The sequence below is a fragment of the Triticum aestivum genome, chromosome 1D (assembly GCF_018294505.1).
Source record: "Triticum aestivum cultivar Chinese Spring chromosome 1D, IWGSC CS RefSeq v2.1, whole genome shotgun sequence".
Lineage (NCBI taxonomy): Eukaryota > Viridiplantae > Streptophyta > Magnoliopsida > Poales > Poaceae > Triticum > Triticum aestivum.
The window spans coordinates 485,516,053-485,532,929 of record NC_057796.1 but is presented as its reverse complement, the minus strand read 5'-3'; the positions used below and the strand labels follow the sequence as shown (position 1 = coordinate 485,532,929).

General features: G+C 45.4%; 2 protein-coding genes across 2 annotated transcripts; one reads left to right on the top strand and one right to left on the bottom strand.

The window, feature by feature from the left end:
* Positions 1–895: 895 nt before the first annotated feature.
* On the top strand, positions 896–4,562 carry LOC101669845 (calcium-dependent protein kinase 15). Its single transcript, XM_044596068.1, has 8 exons — positions 896–1,614; positions 1,853–1,996; positions 2,157–2,309; positions 2,418–2,533; positions 2,622–2,789; positions 3,112–3,239; positions 3,333–3,432; positions 4,055–4,562. Exons 1-8 carry the CDS (start codon positions 930–932, stop codon positions 4,139–4,141), a joined length of 1,581 nt encoding a protein of 526 aa, XP_044452003.1. The 5' UTR covers positions 896–929; the 3' UTR covers positions 4,142–4,562.
* Positions 4,563–4,742: 180 nt separating this feature from the next.
* Positions 4,743–7,657, bottom strand: LOC123183294 (probable protein ABIL4). The gene is made up of 9 exons (XM_044596069.1): positions 7,314–7,657; positions 7,126–7,208; positions 6,224–6,374; positions 6,033–6,132; positions 5,846–5,929; positions 5,670–5,742; positions 5,521–5,573; positions 5,234–5,322; positions 4,743–5,093 (listed from the first exon to the last, which is right to left on the bottom strand). The coding sequence occupies exons 1-9, from the start codon at positions 7,434–7,436 to the stop codon at positions 4,956–4,958; spliced, it is 894 nt and encodes a 297-aa protein (XP_044452004.1). The 5' UTR covers positions 7,437–7,657; the 3' UTR covers positions 4,743–4,955.
* Positions 7,658–16,877: the final 9,220 nt, after the last annotated feature.

Genomic DNA, 16,877 nt, shown 5'->3' with positions numbered 1-16,877 from the left:
GGTGGCGCGCCGGGTTTGGGAACCACTGTGGTGGACTCCACTGTAGTCCACAGCAGTAGCGTCCGTCCAGTGCAACCCAACTCCGCGTGAAAAGAAACCTAGCAGCACGGACCAGATCTTGCTTTGCCCGGGCGGATGGCCCGGCCGCGATGCTGGACCGGTCGAATGACTCAAGTTCCTTTTCTTTCGGAAGGGACACTTTTTGCGGTACTCAAAGCCACAGATGGCGACGACTGTTGCAGGTATGTTGGATTGATGTCCATGCCTTCTCAGCACTGGTGAGCGTCAAGAAAGGAGGAGACAGCGTGGCGGCAATTGTACCTAGGTCGAAGATGATGACCTGCTTGCGACTGGTTGCAGATCCTTTTGCTGTAGAGGTCTTCTCTCAATATTCAGGAATGATGACACAGGGCTCCAGAGATCTTCTTGTTGTTATGGTTGTCTTACGGTACTTTAGGTGTTCATGGTCCTTTGTATTTACGTTTCAGTGCGCGTGTGAGGGTCGACTACTTTGTACTGATTGGTAATATGGATGATAAAATTCAAAAAAAAAAGCACGGACCGGAAACCACGACGCAACCGCCCCACCCACACACCCGTCAACGGCCCCCACTATCCATTCCATCCACGCCGGGTCCACCCGTCGATCGTTATCCCCCGAGCCCGAGCCCGCCCCCTCCCACTGACACCACGGCCCCACGCGCCGCACGCCGCACGGCACGGGTCAGCACAGCAGCCTGGCTACCCCGGCACGTCCCCTCCGCCCGACGACCCTACGCCCACCAAAACGGAACGGAAAAGCAGGGGCACAACCCAAAACCATGGACATCTCTCCCCCTCCTCCCCACCCCCACCACCACCACCACACCTCCCACTCCACTCCCCGCTCCGCCGCCACTCCCCCCGCCGACCCCCCACCGCTCGCCGTCATGGGCGGCCGCGCCTCCCGCCAGCGCGCCGACCAGCCGCCCCCTCAGCAGGCCCCCAAGCAGCCCAACTGGCCCCGGCCGCGCCACCGCCGCCCGCCCCAAACCCCGTCTCCCCCACCCCCTCCCCAGCACCCCCAACCCCAACCCCCACCCCAACCCCCGCTCCCCCCCGACATCGGCCGCGTCCTAGGCCGGCCGATGGAGGACGTCCGCGCCACCTACACCTTCGGCCGCGAGCTGGGCCGGGGCCAGTTCGGCGTCACCTACCTGGCCACCCACAAGTCCACGGGCTCCCGCTACGCCTGCAAGTCCATCGCCGCCCGCAAGCTGGCCCGCGCCGACGACGTGGAGGACGCGCGCAGGGAGGTGCAGATCATGCACCACCTCACGGGCCACCGCAGCATCGTCGAGCTGCGCGGCGCCTACGAGGACCGCCACTCCGTCAACCTCGTCATGGAGCTCTGCGAGGGCGGGGAGCTCTTCGACCGCATCATCGCCCGGGGCCACTACTCCGAGCGCGCCGCCGCCACGCTCTGCCGCGAGGTTGTTAGTGTTGTGCATAGCTGCCACTCCATGGGGGTCATGCACCGCGACCTCAAGCCCGAGAACTTTCTGTTTTTGAATAAGAGGGAGGATTCCCCGCTCAAGGCCACCGATTTCGGGCTCTCCGTCTTCTTCAAGCCCGGTCAGTGGTTGATACTTGATTGATTGGTTAATTGCAATGATGAATTCAATTCATGGTGGTTACTGAATTTACTAGTGTCTGGGAAGGGACGGGGCAAAAACCTTCAACGATTCGCCTTAGTTCATGTTGTCTCTGCGATTTACTAGTGTATCTTTAGTGTGCTAGCTCGCTTCAATTTACTAGTAATAACCGAGCTCATGTTGTGCTGGAGATTAAATTGTGGATGATGGAAATGCAGGCGAGCAGTTCAGGGATCTTGTTGGGAGTGCATACTATGTGGCTCCAGAGGTGCTGAAGCGGCGATATGGAGCCGAGGCCGACATTTGGAGTGCTGGAGTGATCCTCTACATTCTGCTCTCCGGCGTTCCTCCTTTCTGGGCAGGTGTGTTTCACACCTGGTTATGTCAATTTATTTCTGGGCTGCGTATTGATGCAGAACCAGGGAGTCGTACTGTAGCAAATTTCATTGTTCATTAATGCCATTGTCCTATTTTTCCTAACATGAACTCTCTGTGTCTCTTCCTGGCCCTTGGTTTTACCAGAGAATGAAGAAGGTATATTTGATGCTGTTCTGAAAGGTCACATTGATTTCTCGTCTGATCCCTGGCCATCGATTTCAAATGGGGCTAAAGACTTGGTCAAGAGGATGCTACGGCAGGACCCCAAGGAGCGGCTCACGGCTGCGGAAATATTGAGTTAGTCTCTTCTCCACACATTCACTGACAATCTTGGTTGTGCAGATCATTTTGCTCATGTGCATGGTAGTGTATTAGTGTCGCGATCTAATCTGTTTAAGCACACAGATCATCCATGGATCAGAGAGGATGGAGAGGCCCCAGACAAACCACTTGATATTACAGTGATCAGTAGAATGAAGCAGTTCAGGGCGATGAACAAGCTTAAGAAGGTTGCCTTGAAGGTACCCAAACGATCTGAACTCCAATCCTTTTCTTTTCTTGCTCGGCAGTCCATTTAAATCTTGGTGCTCATTTCTCTTCTATATTCAGATTGTTGCAGAGAGCTTGTCAGAGGAAGAGATCGTGGGCTTAAGAGAAATGTTCAAGTCCCTGGATACTGATAACAGTGGGACAATTACTCTTGATGAACTAAGGGCTGGCTTACCAAAGCTTGGGACCAAAATTACTGAATCAGAAATAAGACAGTTAATGGAGGCGGTATACTTGCTTAATTTCTCTTCTTCTTCCTTCCTGTCTATGCACGCTTATCTTATCAGCATGACATGGTACAAATATCATACTAGAAACAAAAAATGCTCTCTGTTCTGTATTAATGCCAATCATGTACTAAAAGGCTGCAGTGGGTGTGCACTTACATCTAAAAAGGAAGATAGTGAATGATACCATACGACTTTAGTCGCTATAACGACCTCAATGGAAATTGACTTGTAGATGTTTCTGGTAGAGCGGTCTGTGTGGCCTGACAACTCCAGCACTTTCTGTTTCAGCTCCTTAATCATTATCATACGTTCCTGAACAGGCTGATGTTGATGGAAATGGGACCATTGATTATGTTGAATTCATATCGGCAACAATGCACATGAATAGACTAGAGAAGGAAGACCACATATTTAAAGCATTTGAATACTTTGACAAGGACCACAGCGGGTAATTTCACTTCTAACTATTCTTAAATTAATCTGTCAACTTTTAAGTATTTCATTAACCATCAAGTTGCTGGCAAACTTTCTTTTTGCATAGGTACATAACAGTTGATGAGTTGGAGGAAGCTCTGAAGAAGTATGATATGGGTGATGAGGCAACAATTAAAGATATCATTGCTGAAGTGGATACAGATCATGTGAGTAACTCCAGCAAAAGCCTAAATAAGTCCATTATCTGCTGCCTGAGCATACATTATCTCGGTCATGAAGATGTAAAATATTGTATTGATGTTGCTAACTTACTGTTCAGTTTGAGAATATAATAGATTAAACAGATCATCTTGGAGACACGGTAGGAGGTTTTGTTTCAAAATATTTGGGAATTTTTGTCATCTCTGTTATTGTGGATGTATACAAAACGTAGTGTCTATGAGATAAAATTAACAGCCTGATTTATTTTGAGGCGAAGCACCTGGACTTCTATCCAAACTGCTTTGTTTTAAGAACCCATTTGCTTATGCTGGATTAGATAAACCAACAGAGTTCATCACTTTAATGTAAGCACCTAGGCTTCCATCAATACTACTTTGTTTAAGAACTCATTTTGTTCTGCTAGATTAGGTAAACCAACAGAGTTCATCGCTTTTATGTAAACTCCAGCCATAAAAAATCACACCTTCAAACAATTTGCTTTAACCTTTTTGGTGGATGTGAACATTACTAATCCTTATGCTCACAAGTCACAAGTAAAATGTTCAAATGAAGACACGGTAGGATGTGAACATTACTCACTACCACATTTCCTATTTTTTTGCCTAGGATGGGAAAATTAACTACCAGGAGTTTGTTGCGATGATGAAGAACAACAGTCCAGAGATTGTTCCAAATCGACGCCGCCTATTTTAAATCTTGCAATGGTTTATGCGAAGCTTGCGATTCCTGTGAATGCATTTAGACAGGTGACCAGTCAAGATCTTAATTGGCGAGGAATGAGCGAAGCCATTCATGCTTGGCCACGGAATTTAGTAAGGTATCTGCAAGTGATCCTTTATACTTGGAACACACTATCCATCATTGGGAACTCTCCCCTTCAACGTGTTCTGAGCTAGGTCGCACTTTCTTGTGCTACCATGTTATACCATTCACATGTATCCTTATGAGTTATGACTTATGAGGCGAGCCGTCTGGTTTTGTGTTTCCTCCAATTGATCATTTATGTAAGAATGGATTTGTAAAACACTTAAATGATCATATCAAGGAAGATCACGCTCCTAGATGAATATAGCGCAAAGGAAGGTATCCGCAAGCGATCCTTTGTACTTGGACACATTATCCGTCATCGACAACTATTACCCTTCATGTGTTTTGAGCTGGGTGGCACTTTCTTGTGCCATTAGACCATCTCATCTTGCATTTCAACATGTATCCTTTTGACTTATGAGGCGAGCCATCCAGTTTTGTGCTTCGTCCACTTGATCGTTTATGTAATAAACGAATTTGCAAAATATTTTCAAATCAGTATCTCAAGGAAGATCATGCTATTGGATGAATATAACTAAACATACTTCCAAACTTGCGTATGATTTTCATGACAGGCTTCGAATCAGCACATATTACACAGATAAGAGATATTATGACTTGACATCTTGAAGAGATACAATTGCATTTTACTTAGCTTGTACTGGTTATTACAACAAACTTCAATTACATCAAGGGAGGATCATCGAGCTGAGATACTTTTCATCTTTGCTGACTTGTGCTTGATAAATAGAGATGCTAGCACGCTCTTAGTGCTGGCAGGAGCCTTTTGGATTTCACGCCCTGTAGGCCTGTCGAAAGAACTAAACGCCGACAGATCCTGAAAATGCACACAATGGTACCATTAAGAAACTAGGATAACCAAATCGAAATCTGGCGCCGATAGAGTACGACATAAGGATGATGCCCTTCTTAGCATAGTGTGGTTTCTTGAAAGGTTTACATCATATTCTAATTTACCTTTGCGCCAACCTTTTGTGCGACGTCGGATTTGGTATTCCGGTTAAGTTGCAGAGGCCTACGCACGGGAGAAGCGGGCAACTCCTTACCTGAAACATCAGCAATTCACATGAAACATTCAGTTGACAATTTCCAAAGTAAACTCAGCAATCAAAATTCTAGTTTGAGAGTTAACAAATATGTTAGCCTTATAACAGAAGTTCAAAAATATGTGTGCTTGACAGGTGAAACCACATCCATATGATTCCATGCCCTCTAAGAACTCAAATGGATGTACAACGAATTACCAAGAAGATGCGGACCATCTGATGCGAGTTTGGACGGTATCGTGTCATCTAGGCTGCACAAAAACCGGGCGGCAGCAAGTTAAGCTTGGCATAAGAAACAACATGTGTCACATAAACAAAGTTAAACGAAATGGGGATGACAGTCTTACATGAACGTAAGTTTATGAGCTCCGTTTGCCGAAGGGCTATTGTCCGACGCCAGGTGCCAGGAAAGCGTCTTTGCTGCACACACAGAAAGTGAAGGTTTTTCTTTTCTTGTTTAGATATGTGTCGTGATTGGCGAGAACAGAGTGGCGCAATGAAATTGGCGAGAAGTAAGAAGCACCTGAGGGGTAAGGTCTAGGCTGTGATTCCTGATTAGTGTCGGTTCCCAGGTGCGCAACAGCCTGAGTTCTCTTATAGCCAGTAGCTACATTTGCACAGAAAATTCTCAAGTTAAGTTCAGCTCTTTTTCCCACTTATACTAAAAATTCAGAAAAAGATAAGACTGCAAGTTCAGAATTTCTTCTTACATGGTAGGATGTAGTGCTTGTGGTGCTTCATGCTTGCCCCCATCATCTGCTGCTGCCTGGAGCCTTCTTTGTCCACATAGATTTGGCAGGTGAAAATTTGCTATGGGTGGCCAACAGAGCAAGTGTCAGTTTAGCTGCGTAGTTTCGCCACCATAGACTGCGCATCTTAGTGATAAACATCAAGCAAATACCTGGTTCAAGCGCGCAACCTTGAGCTCGAAGGTCGAGATCTCGGAAGCCTGCTGCTCGAACAGGTCCGTCAGTTTGTAGGCCACGGTGCCTAGGTGGTCGACAGCGTTGACAACCGCCCGCACCGCGTAGTCTTTCAGGTTGTCCAGCACCCTGACGACGATTAGCAAGTTCAGTTTCATGAAAACATGCCATATTCTCAAGCAAGATTACAACACACGTTTGAAATCACTACACTGTTGACTGTTCATTCACCAAATTTACCATACAAAATTGATTTTACTCCATGCTTCAGAACTTTCTTCTGCACTGTCAGACATGAGCAGGGTGAACAAACTGACACCACATGATTGGGGAACAACCAGAATAAATCCAGTCGCCGGTACATGGTACATAGGCTGTCGTTCAGAAAAGAGATATCTTCAGAAAACAAATGCTGTACTAGTACTCTGAATACCACCACTCCTTCGGCTAGTACATACGTACATAGGCAGTCGGTTGTTGGATGATTCCAAAGATCCCAGATAAAACCAAAATGACATATCCTTGTTCAGTTCAGCTAGCACAATTTTTGTTGCCTAGCTAGTCACATACTCACATATGGACGACAATTTGCTCACTCCTACACCTGTCTGTTGGTCTCTTCCTACACCTACCAATGCCATACGCAGCTGCTGCTAGAATTCTACTCCATGCTGCACCAACCTTGAACTCAATTCAGTTCGGCCCCTATGCCAAGTGCCAAAACAGAGACAGATAGGTAGGTAGCAAGCAGAATGCAAGTGTTCGAGGAATCACCGGTTCGCCATGGTAGTAAGATGGTAAATTCTCTGTGTACAGAGCGAGAACGAGACGTGCAGAGAGGTTGGGCAATGGAGGAGAGGAGAGGAGGAGCAGGGCTCACATCTGCTTCTGGTGGGTGTTGAGGTAGGACTTCTCGCAGTACTCGGAGGCGGAGTAGAGCTGCGGCCGCAGGTTCTTGAGCTCCTGCACCCACCATGGCCACAACGCGTCAAGAGGGGAACAGGCCGGATCCACCGTGGAGCAGAGCAGAGCGGAGGCGCGTGGGATCTGGGGAAGGAATGCACCGACCTGCAGGGCCTTGACGAAGCTCTTGCTGCGCTCCATGGAGGCCTCGTCCACGGTGGCCCCCTCCCAGCCCCCCGGGCTCCGCCGCCGCCGCGCCGGCTGCTCCTCCTCCTGCTGCTGCTGCATTCTCTCCTTCCCTCCCCGCCTTCCTCGAGTGGAGTGCAGAGTAAGCGATATCAATGCGACCAAAACCAAGTGGTGGGGGTGAAGAAGAGAGTGAGTGGAGTGCGCGCGGTGGGCACGGGGAGCCCGAGCTACCTCCTCACCACCTCAGCGGAGCGCGCGCCGGTTGAGAGAGAGAGAGAGAGAGAGTCGATCTGTAATGTGGCTTGGTTATGCTTGGATTTAGCGCCATTTGGTGGGTGGAAGTGGAACCATTGATTGATTCATCCATTCTTGGTTGGTGCTTGCTTTTGTCCCGGCCATCACACTGGTAGGAGTACACTGGTACACTGTGTATGGCGCTGGATCTCGCTGTCTTAAGCGGATTGTGATTGTCTTCACCAGGGTTCATGATTCCTTCCTGCGGCTCGGTTAAAACGTCTCAAGACATTGACAGATAGGGATTTCATCTCAGTGATGCGTGACTGTAAATCGTACTACTCTGCATGTAGCTAGTGGCGTGCAGGTGTCTGTAATTTGGTCATGATGCTAGCATAATTCGATCGGTGCCGCCTGAGCTGTACAGAGATGGAGCGTGGGTTGGGAGAGCTATCAATCAATGGGGTCATAGGCAGGTGGTGGTGATGAATGCGTGTCGGTTCGGTCAGATGTAGTACTACAGTACGTACGTACAACGCGAGGGTTATGTGGCGCAATCAATAGTACACCGTAATTTGATCACTCATGTTTTTTTTTTAAATTCACTCATGTATATTATGTTGTCGGCGCTTCCACGAACTGGTATTGTGTTCATCCACTTTGATTCGGTTTTTTTTCGAAAAGGATCAAATCTATTAAAAAATATTTACCGGAAGTACAAAGTACCTCAAACATAATAAAAATTAGAAAAAAGTCCAAAGCAAACCTTGAATTTGTAGGTGAAAGCTAAATCAAATCCTGAACTCCCAATCCCTGAAATCGGCACACCAAACTCTCTAATCCCGGTCTATTTTGAACCTTCAGAGGATTTACCTAGTATTTGCTGAACTGGGCCAGCCCATTAGCGCAGTCGCTTGCGCGCGCGCTCTTCTCTGGTTTTTCGTTTTTATTCACACATGTCTAGTTTTACTCAGCACCCAATGCATATTTTTAACGCACACATGAAATATTTTTTTGATAAACTTTCGACATTTTCAAATACATCAGGTACATTTTTAAAAATACAGGCTTTAAAAACTTTTCTGAATACATGGTATTATTATTCCAAATAGACATTTTACGTTTTCTTAATTCCAATAAACATTTCATAAAACTACAGAACATTCTTTTACATTGTTAAACAATTTAAAATTGTATACACTTCTTCAAACACATCACACATATTTCATACAACACGCACACATTTTCTTTACATTGTACACACATTTTTTTTAAATCGCACGAACACATTTTTTGAAATTCGTGAACATTCTTGAAATGTTACATTTTTTTGAATGTACGAATTTGTTTTTGAACCACATGAATATTATTTTACATTGTATAAACCTTTGTTTGAAATGGCCCGTAAATTATTTAAAACTCGTGATATTTTTTAGATGTCACAAATTTTTTAATCACCTAATTTTTTTTCAGATTTCAAAATTTGTTCCTATGTTTGAAATATTCAAAAAGTTTTCACAATTTAAAATTATGTTCAGGTTTAAAAATGTTTATGTTTCAAAAAGTGTCTTAATTTTTTGTTCAGGTTTCAGAAAATGTTTATGTTTCAAAAAGTGTTCTCACTTTAAAATTTTGTTTAGGTTTCAAAAAACGTTTATGTTTGAAAAAGTGTTCGCTTTTTCAAAATTGTTTTTAAAAAATTGTTGGTTCTTTAAAAGTAGTTGGAATTTTCAAACAGTGCTACCACTTTATAAATTATTCTGAGATTTCAGAAAAAATATGCTTTGAATACTTGTTTGCCCCTAAAAAATGTTTTCAAAGTTCGACGCTTTGGTTCTATATATATTTTTTGGGCCTCTGATTATGTCACTCATCGTCGTCTTGTGTAGTGGCTAGCAGAATGAGGTCAACCCTACCAGGTCCTAAGTTCGACTGCACAGAAGTCGTTTTTTTATTTGGAATTATTATGTCGCGCCTTAAGAAAAAGAAAGATTTTTTCGTCGAGTGTTAAGAAAAAAACTCACTTCATGTCTGGTGGGCCGGCCCAGTTGAGCAGCAAACAATCCCGGATTTGACCTGCCACGTGGACAATCCCTGTTTAGAAAAGCTCTCAAGGTTTAAAATAGACCGGGATCAGAGAATTCAGTGTGCTGATTTCAAGGATTTGAAGTTTAGCGTTTAATTTAGTTTTCGTCTACAAATTCAGGGTTTATTTTGGACTTCTTCCTAAAAATTACATCGAGGCTCATGGACCACCGAACGACCATTATCTTTGACTCTTTCTCTCTTGGTAGAGGAAAGCATGAGTCCAAAGATGCTCATTTTATTGGAAAACAATATATGTAGGTTCATATTCGTGTAAGGATCGAAACATGGGAAGTTTTAGAGATTGGTCAAGTCAAAATTTGAATTTTTTATCACTAATATCTGTGTAAATATCTTGTGTTACATCTTAAAAGTGATACACATGGGTCTATCTCGAGAAGTATTAACTATATTTTTTTTCCTCAAGGAACACTGCGATTTTGTTGGTCATTGTACATATATTGCAACCGAAACTGGTGGCGGAAGATACTTTTTAAAACCGTGCCCATTGAAAACGTCACTTTTTTTTCATGAACTGGATGAATTATTAAATTAAGACTTTATTAATTTGAAGAGGAAAAAGACTTGTTACATGTATGTTTTAGAAACAATGAAATAACATGTCTAGCATGCATGACCGATCAATTTGATTAGTTATAACCTTGAAGGGCAGGAATGCCATACATGGCAAAAATAACTAAACGAGCAATGTCAAAAACTAGCAAGGGAGAGAGAGAGAGAGAGCATAGTTCGAGGAAAACCCACATGTTGACACCTTACACCATCTAGAATTTCCGATTAGTCATCCCTAAGGCAGGTAATCCTACTCTAATAATCACTATTAGGATATATATTTGACTGTCTTGACCAAAAAAACCTCCACATACTTGCATAGAGACACACACATGTACAAGCACACTATTGCACAACTAAGTATCAAAAATTATTAGGTGGATGGAAGTCTTTTATTATTATTATATTAGTACTAGCTAATTGGCCGTGCGCCCGTGCGTTGCAACGGGTGCATACATATTCTAGTGGTTCAACATCAATCATGTCCTGTGTTAGCCAAAGAGATCGCGGAAGAAGTGGATGTTATCGTAAACTCTGCAGCAAATACCACTTTTGATGAGAGGTTTACACCCACCATATTCTAGATTTTGGCAAGATGGTTGATTTGAGTATGGGTAGGGAAAGACAAAGAAAGTTTTCATTTATTTGAGGTTTTTGGTAAGATTTGATATGATTTTGGTATGGGTTGTGGAAGGCAAGGAAAGTTTTTAATTTATTTGAGGTTTTGGTAAAAAAAAAGTGATTTGATTGAGTCAATGCATGACATGGTTTTTGTTTAAATTGAGCGATTTAATGAAGAACATTTTTTCTTGTAGGACAAGGAAAGGAAAGCACCAAATTGGTTAAGATGGTGACGTACAAACACGAATTCCCCTTTAATACTTAGATTTTTGAGTTGGAAGTATCTTTTAGAGTCGTATGCTTTGCTTAGATCTTGGTAGGATTTTTTATTAGTTTTCGTTTCGGATATTTAAGTGAACATAATCCTATTAGAAATCCGGTCGCTGTTGGATATTTAAGTGAACATAATCCTGGTGTCTCTGTTCGTCCTAGTAGATAGATAGGGTTTTAGTCCTCGCAGGGGCGGAGTTTGGGCACATGGCGGTGCTCCTTCTTCGTGTCAGTCTTCCGGGCTCCGATTCTCCTTAAGTTCGTTCGTTGGGACGGATTAGACAGAGCTCCAGCTTAGATTCCTGCTAGCTCCTTGGGGTGGTGAGATTAGCGTTTCTCGTCGTGCATACGCAATGGTGATATTGAAGGAAATATGCCCTAGAGGCAATAATAAAATTATTATTTTATATTTCCTTATTCATGATAAAGGTTTATTATCCATGCTAGAATTGTATTGATCGGAAACCTAAATACATGTGTGAATACATAAACAAATACCGTGTCCCTAGTAAGTCTCTACCAGACTAGCTCGTTGATAAAAGATGGTTAAGGTTTCCTAACCATAGACATGAGTTGTCATTTGATAACGGGATCACATCATTAGGAGAATGATGTGATGGACAAGACCCATCTGTTAGCTTAGCATATGATCGTTCAGTTTATTGCTACTGCTTTCCTGAATGTCAAATACATGTTCCTTCGACCATGAGATCATGCAACTCCCGGTTATCGGAGGAATACCTTGTGTGCTATCAAACGTCACAACATAACTGGGTGATTATAAAGATGCTCTACAGGTATCTCCGAAGGTGTTTGTTGAGTTGGCATGGATCGAGATTGGGATTTGTCACTCTGAGTTTCGGAGAGGTATCTCTGGGCCCTCTCGATAATACACATCATAAGCTTGCGAGCATATGACTAAGGAGTTAGTCACGAGGTGATGTATTACGGAACGAGTAAAGAGACTTGCCGGTAATGAGATTAAACTAGGTACGAAGATACCGACGATCGAATCTCGGGCAAGTAACATACCGATGGACAAAGGGAATTACATATGTTGTCATAAGGTTCGACCGATAAAGATCTTCGTAGAATATGTAGGAGCCAATATGGGCATCCAGGTTCTGCTATTGGTTATTGACCAGAGAGGTGTCTCGGTCATGTCTACATAGTTCTCGAACCTGTAGGGTCCGCACGCTTAAGGTTCATTGACGATATAGTGTTATATGAGTTATGTATGTTGGTGACCGAATGTTGTTCGGAGTCTCGGATGTGATCACGGACATGGCGAGGAGCTCCGGAATGGTCCGGAGGTAAAGATTGATATATGGGATAATAGTGTTTGGTCTCCAGAAGGGATCCGGAATTCACCGGAAGGGGCTCCGGATGTTTCCTGAAATGTTTGGGTACGAGAACACTTTATTTGGGCTAAAGGGGAAAGCCCACGAGGCTTTTGGAAAAGTGCAAAAGGGAGTTTTGTGGAGACCAGAGGCTAGACGCCAGGAACCCTGGCGTCTAGGGGGTAGACGCCGGGAACCCCGGTGTCTAGCCCTGGAGTCTGAGAAGGACTTTTGCCTTTCGGGCAAAACCGACTTTGAGGAGGCTTTTACTCCAAGTTTCAACCTCAGGGCTCAACATATAAATAGAGGGGCATCGCTAGCACTCAAGACACATCAAGATTCACCAAGCTGTGTGCCGGCAACCCCATCCCCTCTAGTTTATCCTCCGTCTAGTTTCTGTAGTGCTTGGCGAAGCCCTGCGGAGATTGTTCTTCATCACCAATCGTCACCACACCGTCGTGCTGACGGAACTCATCTACTACTTCGCTGGTCTTGCTGGATCAAGGAGAGGATGTCATCGAGCTGAAGGTGCGCTAAACGCGGAGGTGCCGTACGTTCGGTACTTGATCAGGACGGATCGTGAAGGTGTACGACTACATCAACCGCGTTGATAAACGCTTCCACTTTGCGATATTCAAGGGTATGAAGATGCTCTCCCCCTCTCGTAGCTATGCATCTCCATGGATAGATCTTTGCGTGTGCGTAGAATTTTATTTGTTTTCCATGCAACGTTTCTCAACAGATATTTGGTGTCAGGTTCTTCAGATCAATTTAAGGATTCAAAGGCGACGACTATGGCTCCGGGGCGCTGGTCCTTAGGGGCACGTGCACGAAGACTTCCCGCCTGTCATCGGCAAGGCCAGGCCGGCTCCGGTATGGGAGCGGCGACAGCGGCGTGTCGGTGGCTCGTTCTGGCGGCGGCAATGGTCGTTCGGTGGTCCATGAACCTCGATGTAATTTTTATTATGTTTGAGGTGCTTTGTACTTCCGATGAATTTTTATAATAGATCCGATCTTTTCATAAAAAAAAGAGTTCAGTATGGACATGTGACCGTCAATATGGCCTTCTATCCGGACGTGTTGTTAAAATGACGAATATGTGACCATCAATCTCGCTTTCTTAAGCAGCTTCTAATTATCTTCACTAGGATCCTTCCCGCGGCCCAGTTAAACACCAACAAGCAGTTACAGCTAATGATCTTATCTCAATGATATATGACCGTAAATCATACTCATAATGATATGCAAGTGCCTGTAATTGGGTCATGACTCATGAGTGATGCTTGCATGTACTAAATCAAGAGCGAGGGAGAGTGAGCAATCAATGGGGTCATAGGCAGGTGGTGGTGATGAATGAGTGCCGGTTATGCAGCAATTGATTCAACGGGTTTTGCCTATGTTCATTGTATCCTCCACATGAACTAATTCAATCACTCATATGTCTTACGTTGTCGGCATTTCGAGTCAATAAAACCCCATTTTATTAGAAATAGTATATATATTTTATGAAAAGGGTTTCCCCCGCTTTATATTATAAAGCACAAACCACAACAACAAAGCATCCGATACAAACGCACACCACACACCCAAGGCAAGATACATGAATGCCGGGCACCGACACACAACCACAACGACTACAAAGCACCTAAAAGATGAGCAAAACCAAACCGCTTAGAGCCGACGGAGAACACTACCACGAGGAGCGATCGTCCGGGAGGATGTGTAACGGACATGCCGGACCAAGGACTCCAAGACGGTGCCTCCAGGAAGGGCACGGCCATGAACATCGCCACCGTCCGATCCGAGGATCGAGTTTTCACCCGGAGTAAGATGGAAGGGGTAGAAGCACCACGACGGAGCCTGCAAGGAGGACACGACGTCCACGGACGCCGTCACCGTCGACCGTACACAGACTGGGTAGGTGATGAACCCCGGTGCTTCAACACTTCCGCCGCCCCGGTCCGACAACACCCGCAGCCACGCCGCCAAAGCGGCCATGGTTGCCTGCCCGCATCCGAGCCGCGCAGCCCGCCCACGACCAACGCACGACTCCCGCCGCCAGGGCCGCCGCCCCGCCATGAGACCACCCCGAAGCCACCAAAGGCCACGACTTTGCCCAGATCCACGACCCCAACCACCTCCAGAACCGCTGCCGGCCAAGCTGCCACGAGGAGGGCCGAGACCACATCGACCAGGGGAAGGGGAAGGCAGAGAAGTGGCCCATGGCCACGACCGACACTCGTGTCAGCTCCAACTTCCCCCCGGAACCGAGTTCCGCCCCCGTTTCGAAGGGCCAGAGCCTTAGGATGCATCGGCCGTCGCCAGAAGCCGGAGAGGGAGGGTTGCGGAGCCGTCTCCGCCGCCGCCCGAAGACGCCACCAGGGGATCCACCTGAGCCGAGCGCGGCCACCCAGCCGCGAGGGCCCGACTGGGTGGGGGCAGCCCACCACCGCCGCTGCCGCGCCGCCCCCCACCAGAGTACCACGGCGAGAGGGCCGCCCGCGACCCGGTCAACCGCGACCCGCGGCGCCGGATGCGACGCCGAAGCGCTGCCGGGGGCACCGCCGCCGACGCCACCACCGGCTCACACCACCACCATGCCACCCGCCGCCCGTCGAACGCCCCCATCGCCGGCCTGCTCCGAGGCGCCGCCGCGCCCGGCATCGAGCGCCGCGCCCAGCCGCTAGATCTGGCCCGCGCCATACCCTACGAGCGGGGGACGAAGGAGCCCCGCCGCCGCCGGCGACGCTCGGGCTTCGCCCGCCCGCGCCCCTTGGCGGCGGCGAGGGCGGAGGAGGGAGAAGGAGGGGGGGTGCGGCGGCGGGGATCGGGAACCCTCCCCGATGCCTCGCGGGTGGCGGCGGGGGAGGGAGGGGAGGGAGGTTTTTTTTCACGTACATCTTATGCTCACTAAATAGTATATATATTTTTATATTTGAGTAAAGAAATATGCAATGTTTGGAGATCGGTCAAGTCAAAATTTGAATTTTGACCACTAAATATTTTTTAAACTTTAAAATGATATACGTAAATCTATTTTGGAGAAGTAGTTTCAGAATTGTACACTGTGATTTTTTGGTCATTGTACACGTACATATATTGCAACAGAAACTAGTGTCCAAAGTTAACCTTTAATATTGTGCCAACTGAAATCGACACTTTCTCGTGAACTGGATGAATTATTAAGCTAAAACATTTTTCATTTGAAAATAATAATAACTTGTTACATGTATGTGGTACAAACAATGCCATAAAGAAGGGCGGGAATGACATACATGACCAGAACAACTAAACGAGGAATGCCAAAAACTAGCAAGTGAAAGAGCATAATTCAAGAAAAATCCACATGTTGACACCTTACACGATCTAGAATTTCCGATTAGTCATGCCTAAGCCAAATAATCCTACTCTACAAATCTCTATTGGGATATTTTTTTTACTAGCACGATAAGAGAACCCCTCCATATACTATTATAGTGAGACACATGTAGAAACACACTATTGTGCAACTAAGTGTCACCAATCATTAGGCGGATAAAAGTGCCCTTTCTTATAGTTGTGTGCTTTGCTTAGATCTTGGTAGAATTCTGTTTACTGAAGTGTCTTGAACATAACCTGATAAAACATATGTATTACCATGACAAATTGGAGTTCTAGTTTAGTACTGATTCATTGTGATAATAAAACTTTGAATTGTATTGTATGTCAATTTAATTATCATATTACGTGTGGTTAACATCATTCGATATAACGAAATATTTTAGTAGTTAAGATGGTATGTTAAACGCTACATCAATAAACAAAAGTTTAGATTGAGGGAAAAAGTGATATGTGTGGAAGTAAAAATGGTTATATTAGTATGAGTAGGTAACGTCCAATATTGAAATTCTCCTGTGCCTCAACCTACACATGACCATTAGGGATGACACCAGTGGTAGAGGACAATTTTTTTCAAGGTAGGGCGGATTCTAGCATAAGTTTGCCGTCACTACCAGTAACAACGGCGGACCAGAGACTAATCGTTGTCGAGGCACCGGACAACGATTGAGCTTGGTTGTGCTTATAACTAATGCATTACATGTCTTTTAGGGAGTACACTTATGTTTTTTGAGTCAATGCAATGGAACATGCATCTGCAAAAACCGAATGCCCACTATTGTGTGTGACTGAGTTGACAATCACTTGAGATCTTCCCTAAGCTGTAAGCGCTAAATTTGATGGAAATATGCCCTAGAGGCAATAATAAAATGGTTATTATTATATTTTCTAAATCATGATGAAGGTTTATATTCATGCTAGAATTGTATTGACCGAAAACTTAAATACATGTGTGGATACATAAACAAATACCAGTCCCTAGTAAGCCTCTACTAGACTAGCTCGTTGATCAAAGATGATTAAGGTTTCCTAACCATAG